Source organism: Andrographis paniculata, unplaced genomic scaffold (assembly GCF_009805555.1).
Source record: "Andrographis paniculata isolate CXL003 unplaced genomic scaffold, ASM980555v1 Contig32END, whole genome shotgun sequence".
NCBI lineage: Eukaryota > Viridiplantae > Streptophyta > Magnoliopsida > Lamiales > Acanthaceae > Andrographis > Andrographis paniculata.
The window spans coordinates 3,655,155-3,675,295 of record NW_026137565.1 but is presented as its reverse complement, the minus strand read 5'-3'; the positions used below and the strand labels follow the sequence as shown (position 1 = coordinate 3,675,295).

Below are 20,141 nucleotides of genomic sequence, written 5' to 3'. Positions count from 1 at the left end.
TTTTGGAACGTCAAAATATAAAGTAAATATTTTATTAAATATTTTATTTTTTTCTACAAATATCTCTTTTTTTTTTTCTATAAATACTCTTACTATACATTACATCATAGTCACAAATCCAACCCCTGTACCACCAGACTATTCCTCACGGGACTAAATATTACTCCATTCGTCCACAAACTAATGTCCTATTTTCTTATTTGAGACGTCGACAACTATTGTCCTATTTCATTTTTTAAACACAAAATTTACATGTTTACCCTTAATTCATTTATTACTTTTAATCTCTACCATACACTTAAGGGTAAATTTTTCCATTCATAACAAAAAGACAATCACCTAATAAATCGTATAAATATACTTTAGGATAATAGAAATTTGACGAAGGAAGTGGATTATTTTCCTTCGGCTAGAACGTAGTCGGCCTTAGCTGGTGAATCACATCATTCTATTTGTCTATTTTTTTTTTTTTATTGTATTCGTCAAAATATATTGCATTTGTATTTATGTTAATATAGAACCAAAAATATAATTTATGATTGATATATTCATACAACTCAAATATATATATCATAATTAAAATATATATGTATATATATAATTTATGATTGATATATTCATACAACACAAATATATACTTTTATTTAATATTTTATGTATTATTTTTACTTAATATTTTTATTTGCTACTAGGTATAAATTTTTCGCATTGAGCATGGTGACGCTTGAAGTCACTCATCCTAACTTTTTTATCAATCAATCTAACATAATTTATTTTATAATATTAATTCAATCATAATAGGCAGTGGATTTTAGGGAAATTTTCAATTTTTTTTTTTTATTATTAATAAAATTCCTCCTTAAATATTAAATCAAATAGATAAATGTTTACTTTTTTTTATTTTTTATATATACTAAAAATTAATTTAAAAATTAAAATAAATATCAAAATTATTTACATCACATTAAATAAATATTTAAATTAAAAGATATATTATTCAAAATTTAAATCTAAAATTCAAACCTCCAAACATATCTATTAGATATTCATTTTATTGTCTTTATTATATTTTTTCTCACAATTTTTCTTTTTTAATTTCTAACTGAATTTTTAAAAATATTTTTAATTATTCTCTTACTTTTATTATTTTTTTAATAAAATATATAATACCGTATTAAAGGAAAATTTAAACAAACAAATAAATTGCAGAAAGGTATATTAATCAGTTAATAATGTGAGTGGGATCTATACTATACACAATAATATATATTATTTATTTATTTATATAAAGCTGCTTTTAACTGATTTTGGACATGAATTTTAATATGATATATATTTTGTATTACTTTTTATTGTAAAAATTATAAAAAAGTATATATTTTTTAATAATAATTAAAAAAATATTTTTAGGTGACATAAAAAAAATAAAAATAAACACAAATTTAAGTAAGGAATGCAGTAATATATAATTGATTTCTTAAAATAGTGTGTTTAAATATTTTAAAAATTATATTTAACTAAAAAAATTTATATAATATAAATATAATTTTGTAAAGATAACAAGGGTGTGTTTGTTTATGATTTTTAATGTTACATATTTTTTTAATAGTGAAAATAGAACATGTTAGATACATCCTACTTGATAGTCTTATTTGTTTGGTTATAGTTTGAAAATAATTTTATATAAAATATTATTTTAATTTTTTATTTAAATAATATTTTGATATAATATTTAATGTAAAAAATAATATATTTTTATTAAAAATTATAAGAAGTAAATAGTAGTATTTTTAAATTGAAATCACAGCTAACAATGTAGACTAAATATTTGTTCATTTGTGTGAACATGTATATATATTTTTTTACACAAAATAATAATTGAATATAATAGTTTAAATACAATTATAAATAAAGAATATATTTTTGAGAAAAATAACTAAATTAAATACTAATAGTAATACTCCTTTCGTTCCAATCATATTCTTTATCATTTTTATCTACTTTACTAAAAAATATCTATTTTCAGAAATTAAGAAAATTAATATTCCCTCGTTCTCAGCTACTGTGTAATTAGTAAATAATTAAAAATTGTATCAATAAAAATAATTATAAATTAAGATTAAACTGAGTATATATTTTAATTTAAATAAAAAAATTATAAACTATGAATCTTAAAATATTACTTCCTCTGTTATTTAAATCTATATTCACTTTTCTTTTTGGATTGTCATTGAAAAATATTCCCGTTTTCTTTTTAAGTAAAAAATTATTACATTTTTGTACTTTTTTTTACTATAAAAGGAAAAAATAACAATTATTACTCACTTTTATTAAAACTCATGTCCGGTCAAATGAGCACACATTTGCACCACGAATAGAGGATTAAAGTGTATAATTATTTTAGGTTGAAATGTTAAATAAAAATTGGGGTTTATTAGATAGTGTTAAGATTGTGAAAAGCAAGGAAGGGTCCACCCAAAATTGTAGTTTCTTACCCTCTAAGATTGGTGACTTTTTTGGTTTTCTTCATACATGAATTTTTAAGCTTGTTGAACTTTTGTTTTCAATTTTGATTTTGTACTGTTTATAAAAATTTCTTTCATTAAAATATATTTTATTCAAAATGAATAAAATATTTTTATTTTTAAAATACTATATAAATATTATATATATATATAATATTAAATATCTTTTTATATACTCAAATAATTTCAGAATATATCTAATATTTCAATTTGGGAAATGTCTCTAATTTATTACTTAGTATATTCAAATAAGAAATAAATATTATAGGTGAATTTATTTACTTACAAAAATAAAAGTTTACTATAATATTATGAGTAAAATTTTAATATTTTACATAAAATATATATAAATAAATTATGTTTTCAAAATATATATTTTATCATCACTTATTTAAAAAAAAAAACAACAAATTTGAAAATATTCCTCCGTCCTAAACAAGGTGCAATATTTGCTTTTGACACGAGTTTTTTTTAGGTGGATAGTATTAAATAGGATAATTTAAAAATTAGGTAATGTGATATAGAAAGAAATGTATATTTTATTTTTTTTATTTTAATGATGTGAGGAGATAAAGTGTGAGACAAATATTTACTATAATTAATTATTTTCTATTTTGAAAATATTGTAAGATGTTTGGACATACAAAAAAAATAAAATTATATAATATTTGAGACGAACGAGGACTTTTGTAAGTACAAAAGAAATATACAGTTGTTTTTAATGTAATATGAAATAAATATTTTATTAACATTAAAAACTTGCCAAGGTTTAAAAAATATGTTTATAGATTATCAAAGCAAATGGATATTAAATTACAAACATAAGTAACTACTGTAAAATTTCACTATATAAGAGATATTAATTAGAATCGACACATAAAATATATTCCCTCCATTCCGAATTTAAGTATCCATTTATTTTTTACATGTAGTTTTAGAAATATTAGTATCATATTATGATATAGTAGGAATAAAATGGAAATGACTAAAATAACCTTAATATGTGTGATACAAAGGTAATCACATTTGTGTAATATATTGTAAGTTATAAGGGTATTTGTAATGTTAGTAGAAAGTACAGTTAGTAAAAAAAAAAGAAATAGATACTTTGTTATGAGACGGACTAAAATGGAAAAAGAGATACTTTGTTATGAGACGGAGGAGTATTACTTCCGTCCGATTTTATACTTTTGCGTATAAAAAAAATATTATATAAATATAAAAATATTTTTAATATTAAATATAATAACGAAAGAAAATATATATTATCTTTGAAGACGAATAGAGGTAGTATATCAAACAGACAATATATGAATAAAAATATTTGATGTATTCTTTTTTAAATTTATACAAGCTATCGTAGACATCGACGTAAATTATTCAGATCAAACTATCATTTTTCTTGCGTGCATTTTATTTTGATTTTCACAAATTTGAACACCGAGAGCCCGTTCATATAATTCATTTCGAGTCGTATTCGCATTGGCCAATCGAAAAATTTGAAATAAAAAAAGAAAAAAAATCTAAACTCGGACGTACATCTATACGCACATCATTCAATCTTCTTGCTTCTTAAGGGGACAACAAGTCCACATCAGTGCACGCCAAACCCGACAACATCTCGTGCATAACAATCGACATAGTATTCTTAATCTCTTCAAACTTCATAACAGATTTATCTCCAGAAAGGAACACTTCAACCTTATCCCTTACAGTAATCCAACTGCAACCAGGGCTCTTCTTAACACCTTTAAACCTCTTCGACAATCTGACTTCCTCTTCACCCCTTCGATTCCCGACGAAACTATAAATATCCGACAACGCCACGTACGCAGCCGCATTGTCCGGTTCGATTTCTAATATCCGCCGAGTCGCAACCTCGGCAAGATCGGGATGCACGTAGCTGCGGCACGCCCCGAGAAGAGCACCCCACACACCAATATGAGGCTCGACGGGCATCGACGCGATCAATTTCGACGCTTCGTCGACTAACCCAGCTCGACCCAAAAGATCGACCATGCACGCGTAATGATCGAGCGTAGGCTCGATTTTAAAGAACGATTTCATCGAATTAAAGAACTTCTTACCCTCGTTGACGAGCCCGGCATGGGTGCAAGCGGATAGAACGCCGAGAAACGTGACTTCGTTGGGCTCGTGTCCTTCTACGATCAATCGCCGAAACACGTTGAGCGCTTCTCCACCGTATCCGTTGTGGGCGAAACCCGAAACCATCGAATTGAAAGTGACGACGTTCGGCGTGGCGACAGATTGGAATATCCGGTAGGCGTCGTGTACACTTCCGCACTTTGCGTACATTGAGATAAGCGAATTTTGAATCGATAGATCGATTTCGACGCCCGTTTTCGATGAAAAGGAATGGATTTGTAGGCCAAGGCTCAAGATCGACAAATTACCCGAAGCGCTAAGTACGGTACTCAACGTAAGGGGGTTAGGTTTGATCGTATTCCGTAGCATACGAACAAACCAATGAATAGCGTCTTCGTATTCTCCGTTGCTCGCGAATCCGGATATAAGAGCTGTCCAAGAAACATCGTCCCATTCCGGCATCTTACTTAACAGCCAAACACCTTTTTCGGTGAAACCACGATTCGAGAATCCGGCGATTAACGTTGTCCACGAGACTAAATCTTTCGAATCCGCCTTCTCGAAAAGTTCGTACGCCTCTTCGAGCCTTCCAGCTTGAACATAACCGTAAATCAATGAATTCCACGACACGACATCTTTCGAACTCATCGAATCAAACATAATTCTCGCCTCGTTCGCACGACCAAACCGGGAATACATTGCTACGATAGAATTTCCTAAAAATACATCGAACTCCAATCCCGATCGCGAAACCAATCCGTGTACTTGACACCCTTCTTTATACCTTCCGATTTTTCCGCACGACTCCAAAAGCACGGTCGCAATAGTAGGTTCGATTCTCACTTTAGTTTCCTCTCTCATTTGCGAGAACAATCGAAAACCTTCTTCAAAATGTCCGGATTTCAAATAACCATCGATCATCGAACACCATGTGAATTGATTTGCACACTCTTTAATCGAATCGAATAACTTTCTAGCCTCGTCCAATCTCCCAATTTTACAGTATCCGTCCACCATCGAGCTCCAAGAAACGACGTTCTTCTCCACCATGCCCGCGAATATCCTAACGCCTTCCTCAACTTTCCCGAATTTGAAATATCCATTCATCAGAACATTCGAGCAATACGGATCCCGCCATTTCAATGGCGTTTCTGCATACAATCTCTCAGCTTCATCAAACCTTCCGGCATTTACGAATCCCATCACCATTGTTGTATACGATATTGCGTTTCGAGCCGGCATTTCGACAAACAACCTTAAAGCCTCTTCAGCACCACTCACTCTGTCCTTGCTCTTTATGTAAGCTGTAATCATGGCGTTCCATGCTTCCACAGTCCGTTGCGGCATTTCGTCGAACAACTTCCGGGCATTGGCTATCTCCCCATTGTTCGCGTAGGCCGTCAGCATTGCTGTGTAAGAAACGATAGTCTTCTCCGGCATACGCTGGAATAGCAACTCGGCTTGCCTGGTGTTCCCGCTTCGGCCATGGCTCGTTATCTGCTTGTTGCAGTAAATCACAAACTTGCTGACTTTGGCAGAGATGGCTTGACTTGCTGTGCTTGAATAAGGTTTCAGTGTTCTTGCGATCGAATTTTTGGAAGTACTGAAGCAGAGAACTATCCTTTGACAGATTAGAAAATTCTTGGCTACGAGCATGGCGCAAAGTAGCTGCAAAAGAATGATCAAATACGCACAACAGAATATTGCTTCGAGCAGGGTGGATCATTTTTTATATGCTTTCATCAAACCTTTTTTTGGTTGCAGAAGAAAATAGTTGAAGAAGAAGCTCGGAATTTAGACATTGGTTGTACGCGCCTCACACCATCGCTATCGCCATCGCCATAGCTCAATCTGGTTGATTTATAATTTTGACATTTTCACCCATTTCCCAAACATGTTGAATATACAAAAATTTCTATTGAATCGTGATTTTTTTAAAACAAACAAATAAATAAATACAGTTATTTATATCATTGAACTCTTAGATAATTATTTTAAAATATTATATATTTTGGTGTATATCTTTGGATAAATTTATATTAAGAACGAATTCGAATTTTTAATTTAAAATTAATTGGTGATTGATAATAATCTTGAAAATTCAAATAGAATCAATACGTAATATTGACATCATGACTTTTGTATCAATTGATTTTAAGTTGAAAATCCAGATCATATTTTAACAATTTAACAATGTATGAATTTAGGAGAAATGAGAGTAGAAAATGGAACGACAGATAAAATAATTCAGTAGAAAATAATAATTAATTGTCTTGTTTGATATAATAATAATTCAGTTAAAAAATATAAAAATGCAAATATTTGGATGAATTGATCAAAAATATATGATTAATTGAGTAATAAAGAATTTTAACTAATGAGAGTCCATAAAAAAATATTTTTCGTTCTAATAATATATTAGATATGATATTTGGTAAGATCAAATTTTAATATAATTTTTTAGAAAATAGTAAAAAAATTAAATATTTGAATATAAATTAAATGTAATATTTTATAAGATTGAAATAATATAATTTAATAAATATAAAAATTAAATAATACAAAATAATAAAAAAATAAAATATACTACATCAATATATGAATATCTACCTTTCTCTCTATGTGACAGAGAAATAAATTCATAGAATGGAAAATAATTTCTTTCTCAATTCCTTGTTATCTTGTTCAATCAAATAAGGCAAATGAGATAATTTTTATTTTAAATAAAAATTCAGTTAAGAAATATAAACAAATACAAATATTTGGATGAATCGATATATAATAAATAATTAATCAGGTCAGAAAGAATTTTGATAAGTGAGAATATATGAAAGAAATATTTTTGGTAATTTTTTTGTTTAAATAATAAATTAGATATGTAAAATTAAATTTTAATTAATTAAAAAAATATTAAAAAATAAATACTTAAATATAATATTTTGTAAAATTAAAATAATACTTCCTCCATCCAATGACAATATTTTCATTTGACTTTTGTACGTGTATTAAGGAAAATTAGTATTTTATAGATACATAGTGTTAAAAGTAATGTAACCTATTTTATTTTTAAAAAAATGTGAAAAAATAAAAAGTATGAGTATTTTGATATTTAGTTTATAGTTACTTTTTATAAAAAATGAAGTGAGAATTGGACATACTAAAATGAAAAAAAAAAAATTAATAGTGGACGGAGGGAGTATAATTTAAAAAAAATATATAAAAATTAAGAGAGATATATATATATTTTTTATAACGTAAGAATTCATAACCGCTACCCGAAAGTGCACACTGGATAAACCCCGGTCGAACATAATACCTTGCAAACCAGGTCGTTATTATTGTTATTACTTGCAGAGTTGCAGTCTCGGCAATAATTAATGAAGTCAACGTTATTTTATTTTATTTTTTTTTTAATAAGATTTCTAGATAGATAGGGGATATTATTATGATTCTTATTACTACCTCTGTCCCACACACCGTGTCTGCTATACCGTAGATACGGTATTTTAGGAGGGGTGTAATTAGTAGATAATTAAAAATATATTAGCGAAAATAATTATCCGATAATATAAATAATTATAAATTAAGATTAAGATAACTAATTAGTTTAATTAAAATTAAAAAAAATAAAATTAAAAAGTTTAAAATGAGATTAAAGTGTGTAATCATTTTCTAAAAAAAAAAATAACATGATATGTGAGACGAATAAAAACGACAATATGGACATGATATGTGGGACGGAGGGAGTATTATATTGCTTGGAACTTGCAAGGCATTGCATTGTAGTTTGTTCAACTGAACAAGAAAGCAATGAGTAGCTAACACTAAAAGCTCAATGTGTACATTGAAAATTAATTGATGATACTATTCCATTCAATTGTATCAATGATTGATTTAATAAAATAAACATAATTAATATTTTTTACAATGAATTAAAAATATTATTGTTAAAATTATTCACTAAACTAATATTTTAGGCTTTGGTCGGGCAATTTTTCATTGATATATTGTGAATTCCAAACTAGAACAAATAGATTTTATTAATTCAGTTGATGTGTTTTGAAGTTCAAGTTAGAATTTGGGAAGAACTATGCCTTCCGTCCCTCAAAAGTTAAACTTTGATCGCCTGTTAGGATTTTTGACCTATATTTATAAATATATATATGTATGTATTTAATTTATTTTTTCTGTATTTAAAAAATTCATTCAAACTTAATTGTTCTGTTAGGTAGTGCAATAGATTTCAAATCTACAAAAATCACAACTTTCATTTTCATAAATCCACCCATATTATTAACATTTTAAACATTCCCTTAACATTAACACTTCAAATATTTTTTACAACCAAAAAATAGATTTAAATTACGAAATATTCCAAATTGGGGATATTTCAAATTCATTTATCTACAATTTCATTATAATCAATCCAAATCTATCAAATCAAATCAAACAAAACCCAAACGAATTCACCAAATCAGGAGCAAAATTTTCAAATGTTAAGACATGCATATATTACAATATAGTTTCTTGAACAAGTTCACCCCACTTGTAATATAATCGACCCTCAAAAGTCATACAAATTTATAATACTTTAGAAGTCAATGTCAACCCCAAAATTTCGATCTCTTTTCCTCGATCACAATTACAAAATTTTAGCCTAAACCCTAACAAATCATCATATATATAAAGAAGCCAATATATCATTTTATTCATTAGGACATTAATTCATATTCATACATACATATGAATTAGGATGAAAGCTTATGCAATAGTACTCATAGTATGTGGTTCTGTGGCTGCAGCAGCCATTCTCCTATGCTGTCTTTGTCGAAATGGTAAGAAAAAGAAGCAAGCCGCGACAGCCACCGCCTATCGCCCTAACCACGACGTCGAGAGAGGTAATAAACCTAAAAGCAGCCTAGCAAAGGATGGTGGTATGGTGGTCTTAGGAGCAGGAGCTGCTGTTGCCGCCACTGTCGCTGCCGGTGCAGTCATTGGTGGTGGAGGGGGTGACTCCGGTGGTGGAGATGGTGGAGGCGGCGACTCCGGTGGTGGAGATGGTGGCGGCGGTTGCGGTGGTTGTGGTGGTTGTGGAGGTTGCGGAGGCTAATATTGATTAACATAAACACATTCCTTTGATTTGTGCAGTTGGATAATTTCTTGCAATGCATAAAAATAAATGTCTTTTTGACCAAGTAATTAAGTTTGTGTGTATGCTAAACTATTGCATTTGGTTTTCTTGTGTACAATTTGGTGGGATCTTTGTCAATATGTCTATCAATGTCTTTTACTCCCTTCCTCCTTCCAGATATTTTGGGCTTATTGTAATTAAAAAATTGTATTAGTAAAAATAATTATAAATTAAGATTAAGATAAATAAATAATTTAATTAAAATTGAAAAAATTATAAAAATTAAAATATAATTAAAGTGCATAATTATATTTTTTTTAAAAAAAGGACAAGTTATATGAGACGGACGAAAATAGAAAATCTGGACAAATTATGGAGGACGGAGGGAGTAATATTTAAAATTGCTTTATTGCTTTCTTTTGGGTGGGTATAGGAAAATTGATTTAAGTTTGGTATTAAAATACTACTCTTTTCGTCTAAAATACGGTGCAATATTTGTTTTGGGCACAAGAATTTAGGTGGTTGGTATTAAATATGATAATTTGATAATTAAATGATATGATCAGGGAGAAAAGTGAATATTTATTTGAGTGATGTACTGAGTGTGTTTACTTGTGAGATTTGTTTTTCCGTTTTACTATTCAAACTTTTTTTCCCTAAAATATATCAAATTAAACACCTATTTTTTTATTTATTATATTACACTAAAATTAAATTTTACATTCAAAATATTACATCAATAGATATTTATATCACATCAGACAACTATTTCAATTCAAAATTTTACTATCAAAACCAAAACCAAAAACAAAAATCTCACAAGTAAATATACATATTAAATATATTTAATTTTTCATATTTTAAAAATATTGCATAATATTTGGTACATACCAAAAATAAAATGTTGCAAAGTGTTTGAGATGAAGAGAGTAATATTTAATTAAATGTTTTATAAAAAATATATATATTTTTTTTTATGAAATTCAAAAGTTTAAATAATAAAATTTGGATTATTAACATTGACCATGCATATATGTGTAGAGAGAGAGGAGATGTGTTTGTTTGGATGTTCGGATTTTGAGTTGAGATTTGAATAATAAAAATTTTGAATTGTAATAGTTGTATGATGTGATATAAACCGGTGTTGATGTGATGTTTTAAATGTAAAATTAATTTATATAATAATACAAAAAATAAAAAATAGGTGTTTGATTTGATATTTTTTTAGAATTTTTTTTTAAATAAATAGTGATTTTTTTACAAAATCCTTCGAACAATCAAACCCTAATAAATAGATAGAGAGGGAGAAACTTAGAAGAGTGTAATTGGTTAAGTCAAAATCTTAGTTTGTTAGGAGCGGGGTAGTTATATTTAAGGAGGTTGTTCCTGTGCTCAAATAAAAATAATTGGACAATATAAGAATTATAATTCAATAATACTGGATATACAGTCGATATAATATAAATATATATAACATATAAATTCACAATAAATAACAATTTTTTATAGAATACATATTATTAAACACAACAAATGAAATATATAAAATAGCACACCCATAAAATGTAAATCTACACCTCATAACTTCAGTTAACATAATATATGTTATATCAATTGAAATCATACTATGTGTTGTCTATCTATTTTGTATGTGCTGATTAAAGCTAATCAATCATATATTTAAATTATCTAGATATATTTCATCTATTTCGACTCAATTTACTCGTTTTTATCATTTTTATTCGTCCAATTCAAAAGTATCAATTTTAAATTATAATAAAAATAACTATATAAAGTTTGATGTCCAATTGCAATGTCATATAAGCATTCTCATAGAAATTACCATGGAGAAAGACATTGTTAGAGAGACTTACGAATAACCGCAATTGCGATTAAACGACAAATAGAGGTAAGACACGCCACCGGAGCAAATGTCTTTTCAAAATCAATGCCATATTCACGTGAGTAGCATTTCGCAACTAAACGAGTTTTGTAACACTTAGCTGACCCATGGACTTAGTTTTAATCTTGAAAATCCATTAGCCAATAGATATTTTACTTGTAGGTAAATCCACTAAGTTTTATATATGAGTCTTCTCTAAAACTTGCAATTTTTTAGACATAGTTTATTGTCACAACGGATTAGAATTTTATTCATGAAATGACCTGGGTTCAAACAAAGATAGAATACATAAAAAATAATGATAATCATACAAATGAGTAGGTGGATGACTTACATAATATGATTGACGAGGTATGACAGGTTGAGGCATTGCAGTCGGATTAGCATTTGGAGACGAGATTGGAGGCGGATCAGAAGTCTCAATTGGAACAGAATCCAGAAGTGAAGAGAAGATCATAAGATCAAAATTAGGGAATAAGGAAGAGAAAGTCGTAAGATCATAATTAGAGAACAAAGGAAGACATGATAACAGGAATGAATGTGAACAAAAATCAGAAATGATATGAAATTTAGACATGGTTAAAAGATCAAATTCTGAAACCTATAACTTTTATGCTTCACTCCATAACCGAAAAGACAATATAGACGCGCATGAAGTTCAAATTTAAAACGTTCATAGAGAAGAATAAAGACAAAACTGAATATAATTGGGTGGTTAACTATATAGACGTTCAAAAGTAACATTATGAGGATAGATGAACGGAAGTAAGGGCAACTTTTCCCAAAAACCTATCAGGACAAAAGGCAGACAAAAGAGACGCGCATACAATATTTAGAATATGATGATATTTGAGCTCAACGCGATCATTTTGTTAAGAGATGTATAAACAAAAAAAACACTAAAGCACTCTATTTTGACAAAAAAAAAAAAAAGTTTAATAAAATAAAATATTTATACTCAAGCTCATTATCATTATAGAAGTCAAAATATGAAAACTGTGTTTTGAACCTATTGAAATGTACATAGAAATTTGCCCAAAATTGTTAAAAAATATGTTCATTAATATTATTTTTATAAATTTTATTTTTGTAACAATAATTTCTTTCGTCGGAATTTTCAAATTTTTATTATTTAGGTTTGATAATTTTTATTTTTTAATATATATATATATTTTATAAAATATCTAATCAGGTATTATTTTAATATTAAATTGAATGAACTTTTTCCAACCCACACGCAAACCTTCCTCTGCCTAATAAGTCATTCACTTAATGCTAGAAAATGAATGGCTACGCCCGAAGTTTCGACCTCTTTTCCTTGACCACATTTATGAAATTTATGCATACTATTAAACATTAATTAAAAAAATATGGTCCATATAATTTTCCTATGCATACAAAGAAATAAAGCCAATATATATATATCGATTGCTCATAAGTTAATTATTCATTAATCGCAACACAAATGATTAAGATGATGGAAGTATTTGCAATAGCACTCATCGTCTTCGGTTGCTTCCTTGCAACATCCATTCTCCTTGCTTGTCTTTTCGGAAATAATAATAACACAGGGGGCGGTGGTGGTGGTGGAGGTGGAAGGGGTGGTGGTGATGGAGGGGACGGTGATGATGGTGGAGATGGTGGTTATGGTGGCTGTGGAGGTGGCGGCGGCGGTGATGGTGGTGGCGGTGGCGGCGGCGGCGGCGGTGATGGCGGTGGCGGTGGAGGTGGCGGCGGTGGCGGTGGTGGTGGCGGCGGAGCATGCTAGAATAATGTAGCACAACCACATCCGTTTCTGCAGTTTAGTATACTCTAAAAATACATCACTTTCCCTAATTAGTTTTTCTGCTTCCAAACGTTTAGTTCGGACCGCATCGTCTGTCTCAGACAAAATCCTGTTCTGCTGTTTCATCACACATTGTGTATATACATACATACATGTATATATATATACTATGTATGTGGAGATAGGAAAATATGACTTATTTTTGAAACAGATCCCATGGGCGTTTAGTTAGACAAAAGATTTTTTAAAATTAAAATTCAAAAAGAATAAAAAATTAGCATTTAACGTGATATTTTGCAATATAGATATAGATATGTAGTGATTTTTTTTTTTTTTTGTAAGATTGAATAATGTCAAAATCTCCGAAATTGCAGTATAGTCAGAGTCTTGACAATTCCCTTTAACTCATTTATCCTTCAAAAATTGCGAAAAAGTTATGTTATGTTAAGGAGAAGAAAGTTTGGCAGGTAGACCTACTTCTATTTCAATGTATAATCAATAGAGGTGTGTGCCTATGTCTAGGGGCGGTCCCGAGACATCGGGTCTAACTCTTACACTATCGGATCATTTATCTTTTATACAAGAGTTCACTACCAGAATATTTTAATTTGGTCTTGAAAAATTGATTTCAAATTTTAACTATTTCTAAACTTATTATTATTATTTTTATAAATTCGGACATTCCATCGGGTACACCCTCAAGGAGTAAAGCTCGTGCCTATTGAAAAGTTTGAGACTATTTAAAATAACTTTATTCTAAAACAATTTCGGAAGCCAAATTTATTTTGTGTGGTAGTGGTTGGTTTATTATATTCAAGCATAAATCTGATGCTCAAAATGTAAGTAAATGCAAGTGTTAAGTAACATTTAGATATAAGGAAAAAGAACATATATTGATTTCGCAATATTTCGATAGATAAGATAATTTTGTTTTGGATAAACTTTTTTTTTCTTTTAATTCTGCAACTAGATTCTTTATCATTTTAATCCGATAAATTGTTTTAAAAATATTTCTGTAGATAGAATGTTTTTTTGCACATTTAGTCCTACGGCGTCAAAGATGTCTGCGTGGCATGCCAGAGGACAAGTGCGACCGGGCAGATACGTTAATTTTTTTTTATTTTTTTTTTATTTCGGAAGCAGTGCAAATGACAACGAGTTCTGCTGGTACGAACTGAAGCTAAAATTAAGTTGCCTCGGAGTCTTTTTCTTAATTCCGAGGCAATTTTTCGAGACTTTTTACATAAATTCTGGTAGTGGCAAATCTAATATCATAAATTCATACAAAGTTATTTCTTACACTCCTAACTATAAAAGTAAATTACTAGCTAATCATAGAAGAAAGAACAAAAATAATAAAATTAAACATCGCCCGAGATGGATCGGATTGACGGTGAAGAACTGGAAATTACTTTGGAAGAATTTTTTTCCATCTTGGCACTTTAAATTGATTTCCAGATTCAATCCGGCATTCATCATTGTTAGCATATTTTTTATATATTGTCATTTGAGGCCTACATATATGTGCATTTGAAACTTTCATTTTTGGTAAATATATAATTTTTATTTTTCGCAAATATTCAAACATGGTGTTAGAGTCTATTTTTCTTCTGGGATAGATATAACTACTAATCTTCATTGCTTTCGCCCCCAACGCCGGCGTGTCCCTCCGGCAACCGCTGCGTCCGGCGGTTTCCGGCCACCATCTCTTGCTTCGATCCCCGATATCGTAGTATGGTCGGTTTTGCCATCTGACTTGAATTTATTTTTCGAATGTTACTAGGTTGGCTTGCCTAGTTTGATTTTCTGCACGATTCTTTTATGCACTATACTATTCTTGATTTTCTCGCTTTATAGTATGACTCTTAATATGGATCTTGTAGACACTTCCAAGATTACTGTTATTCTCTCTGGTGATAATTATGATTTGTGGGCTGAATCCATGAAAAGTTTCTTGATTGGTAAAAGATTATGACGCTATATTACTGGTGACTTTTTTGCACCGGTTGCTCATGTTGTCACTTCTACGACACCCCTCAACAATAAGGATCTCACGGACTATCGGAATGCCTTGGATGAGTGGGATAGTAAGAACCACGTTATTCTTAGTTGGATTCATAATACCTCTTCCAAGTCCATTCAGATTCAACTTTGCCGCATGGACACTGCCAAAAAAGCTTGGATTATTTGCAGCATCGATATCAGGCCATTGGAGGCATGCATTATTATCAGCTTATAGGGTCCTTGAATGCACTGACACATGACTCGCGCCAAGATATGAATGAGTTCCTCTCTACTATACAATCTATGTGGAATCGCATTGATGAGATAGACATACAGATTGAGCATTTCAATTGATTCAACTCTTGATGAAGCTTGGTCCAGAATATGAGTCTGTGCGTGCTTCCTTACTTCATCGTCATCCCTTGCCTTCCTTGGAGACAACGGTGAAGGAGATTTTGTTTGAGGACACCCGCCTCAAGATGCTCAAGGCTCCTACCCTTGATTCAACCTTGGAAGTTCCCTCTTTTACTCCTCATCGCAGAGATAATCGCAAGGATGCCCGACCACCTTAGTATGATAATCGCAGTTGCCCGAATGCTGATCATCTTTATATCTATTGCCCTAAGGTTGAGTGTCACTACTGTCATAAAAAAGGTCACATCCGTTTGCATTGTCCAAAGAATTCCAAGGCTGGTTAGTCCTCTTCCTGTTCTTCCTCTGCCATTGCTGCTGCCGCTAGCGTATCACAGTCGCCTCAACCGCCTCCCACTCTCGAGGACCTACGCCACATGCTCACTCAGGTTTTATCAATTCATCCTTCATTAGCCTCGACATCAGATAATAACACATGATATATTGATTTTGCCTGTTGTAATCACATGACACCTGACCCTCGCATTTTACATTCTTCCCAACCCGTCACCTCATCCCCTCCTATACTTACCGCTGATGGCACCTCAATGCTCATTATCCATACTGGCCATATATTGTCCCCCCACCTCGATGATGTTTATGTTATTCCCAAATTAGCCCTAAACCTTGCGTCTTTCAGTCAGTTGGTTGAGCAGGATCTCACTGTAATTTTTTCTTTTTATGGTGTGTAGGTTCAGGACACGCAGAAGGGTCAGATACTTGGGACGGGTCGCAAGACAGACCGCCTTTTTTAGCTTGACCATATTTTCCATCGCAAGACACTATTTCTTACCGCTGTAGTCTCTCCTTCCTCTTCCTATCACTGAAACCTAAGACTTGGTCATTCCTCCCTATCTAAACTCAAGTCTCTTGCAAATACAAGTGTTTTAGGCACAATTCGTTTTGATTCTTGTGATTGCTTGCATTGTAAACTTGAAAAACATGTGCTTTACCTTTTTTGAATAACATGTCTATTGCTGATAAACTTTTTTCGTTAGTACATTCTGACATTTGGGGGACCCTCTCCTGTTGCTACTCTTATTGGGTTTCGTTACTTTGTGTTTTTTATTGATAATTACTCTCGCTTTACTTAGATTTACTTTATGCGTAAGAGCTCTGAACTTGCCTCCATTTACTCTGCATTCGCTAAAATGGTGCAAACTCAGTTCTCGTATCCTATTCAGACTCTTCGCACTAACAATGCCCTTGAATATAATGATTCTGCCTTTCTTAGTTTTTTGTTCACCCAATGTACTATTGTCATGCGTTCCTGTCCCTACACATCTCAACAAAATGGTAGGGCAGAGCGCAAACATCGTCATATTTTAGACACAGTTCGAGCCATGCTGTTATCTGTCAGTTTTCCAGATCGGTTTTAGGGTGAGACTGCTCTTACTATTGTTTATAATATTAACCTCTTACCTTCATCTGTCCTTCAGGATACCACACATTTTGAGAGGTTCTCCCGTCAGGTACCTGATTACTCTCATCTTCATCCTTTTGGTTGTGTAAGCTTTGTTCATCTTCCTCCTTATGAACGTAACAAATTAGAATCATGGACCCGTCTGTGTTATTTTCTTGGGTATGAGATAGAACATAAAGGTTATTAATGTTGAGATCCTGTGTCGAATCGTCTACGTATCTCTCAGGATGTTACTTTTTTGGAGCATAAGTTCTTTTCCTCTGAGTCTAAATTTTCTATTCCCTTTGAGTTAGAGTCCCCGTTCTTTGTTCTGGATTCCTCTCCTTCTCTTGCAGGTCCCGAACCCCCGTCCGTTCCTACTGGTTTGTCTGATGTTGATCCTTCCCCGCCAACTGACTCTCCTGTGCCTCTTGAGCCTGTGCCCCGATCCTCTGGAAATTCCAGTTCCTGCCGCCACTGATCGGCGACCCACCCATGTATGTCGTCTTCCCTCTCATCTATTTGATTATCATTGTTTTTCTGCTATTTTATCTCACCATAAACCCAGAACATTTCGTGAGACGAACTGTGATCCCTTGTGGTGTGACGCTATGTCTGAGGAATTGCAGGCTCTTGAGAAGACCGGCATGTGGGATATCGTCGATCTGCCTCTTGGCAAGAAACCTATTAGCTACAAGTGGGTGTACAAAATCAAAACTCACTCCGATGGTTCTGTTGAGCGCTACAATGCTCGCCTTGTAACTAGGGGTTTTTCGCATAAGTTTGTTATTGATTATGAGGAGACATTTGCTCCAGTTGTTCGTTTGACATATGTCCGCTGTCTCCTTGATGTTGCCACTGTTCGACGTTGGCAATTATTAAAGTTGGAAGTGAAGAATGCGTTTCTTCATGAAGATTTGTCTGAGGAAGTCTACATGACCCCTCCACTTGGCTCGGATTTTTCAGGGAAGGTATATCAGCTGCGCCGTGCCCTTTATGGACTGAAGCAGGCGCTCGGAGCTTAGTACGCCAAGTTTAGTGTTGCGTTCCTTCAGTATGGCTTTTCTGCATCTCTCTATGACTCTGCTCTATTTATTTGTCGTTGTCCTGCCGGGATCATCATTCTTTTGTTGTATGTGGATGGCATGGTTATTACCGACGACGACACTTCTAGTATATCCGATCTACAGACCTACCTTCATCGACACTTTGACATGAAGAGTCTTGGTCAGCTCCGCTAGTTTCTCGGACTTGAGATTTCTGACGCTCCAGATGGTATATATCTATCTCAGGCAAAATATGCATATGTTCTCATATTTCGTTCGGGTCTGACTGATAGCCAAATTGCATCCACCCCTCTCGAGGGGAACTGCCAACTTGCTCCTTTCGACGGCACTCCACTAGAAGATCCCTTCCGCTATCGGTAGTTAGTGGGATCCCTGATATACTTGACGGTCACTCGCCCTGACATAGCTCTTGTGGTTTATGTTGTTGCTCAGTTCATGACTAATCCCCGAACAGTTCAGTATTCTGATGTGTTGCGTATCCTTCGTTATGTCAAGGGAACACTTTTACATGGTCTTCATTCTTCTGCTGACTCTCTATTGGTTCTTGCAGGTTTCTCTGATTTTGACTGTGCAGGTGATCTGACCGATCGTCGCTTTATCAAAAGTTATTGTTTTTTCTTGAGAGTTCCCTTGTTTCTTGGCGCAACAAGAACCAAACTCTCGTTTTCGCTCAAGTGCAGAGTCTGAGTATCGTGCTCTTGTGGATTCGACTTCAGAGCTCCTTTGCTTCGTCGGTTTCTTTCTGATCTCGGGGTTCCTCAGCCTTCTTCCACTTCCCTCTATTGTGACAAGACGACCGCAATTCAGATCTCTCATAATAATGTCTTTCCCGAGCGCACCAAGCATATTGAGATTGATTGTCACTTTGTTCGTCAGCATGTTCGTGCATGCATTATTCATCTATTTTTTGTCTCTTCCAAGAATCAAACTGCAGATATCTTCACTAAGTCCTTCTTCCCAGGCCGATTCTCTACATTGTTGAGCAAACTCAAGTTGGTTTCTACTTTACTACCTTGAGTTTGAAGGGGGGAGGGGGTGTATTAGCATATTTTTTATATATTGTCATTTGGGGCACACATATGTATGTCTATATATGCACATTGAAACTCTCTTTTTTGATAAATATACAATTTCTATTTTTCGCAAATATTCAAACAATCCTCAATGACCAAAGGCGACTAAATCGATTCTTCTTCCTCGAACAGTCTTGGGTTTCCAGAAACCACGATACAAACACGGACAAGGCAGTCCAAACCAACTCCGGTCATCTTCTCCATAATTTTGCTCCGAAAGCGCCGATCTTTCACCCGTGACTAAGAGACTTTATTTTTTGGTTCAACCCAATGTGCGAAATGATCCAAAGTAACTAGACCTAAAGATGGAGGTCAGCGCGTCACTCTTAAATTTCGACACCTACTGAAATAAGCCATAAGAAAGAAATTTTAAATCTCACTGAAAAACTATGTCGGAACCTCCCAAAACTCACCAAGAAACCTCTAAGCTTCTTTCTCTCGGGATCTACCTCTCTCACTATCTCTATTCTCCCTCGGATTTGGGTAAGAGGGTTTATGTGGAACTCGGTGGCTGGACTAAGGAGTGAGTAAACTATCAATATTATCGAGGAACTCTGTTAGATCTCATAATACCAAAATTCTCAATATAGTATAATATAAAAAAGTAAAATAAAGATTTAATCTAATATTTTTAGTAGAAATTTTTTTTAATGAATAATAGAAGTTTGATAAATTTTAATAAAAGAACACACTGTCGAAGTAATTTTGAAATACAAATTAAAAAATGGCTAAA

The 20,141-nt window shown here is 32.2% G+C and overlaps 1 protein-coding gene across 1 annotated transcript; it reads right to left on the bottom strand.

Moving 5' to 3' along the window:
* Positions 1 to 3,934: 3,934 nt before the first annotated feature.
* LOC127248008 (pentatricopeptide repeat-containing protein At1g53600, mitochondrial) lies at positions 3,935 to 6,507 on the bottom strand. The gene is made up of 2 exons (XM_051270132.1): positions 6,380 to 6,507; positions 3,935 to 6,299 (listed from the first exon to the last, which is right to left on the bottom strand). The coding sequence occupies exons 1-2, from the start codon at positions 6,431 to 6,433 to the stop codon at positions 4,098 to 4,100; spliced, it is 2,256 nt and encodes a 751-aa protein (XP_051126089.1). The 5' UTR covers positions 6,434 to 6,507; the 3' UTR covers positions 3,935 to 4,097.
* Between the last annotated feature and the right edge of the window lie 13,634 nt (positions 6,508 to 20,141).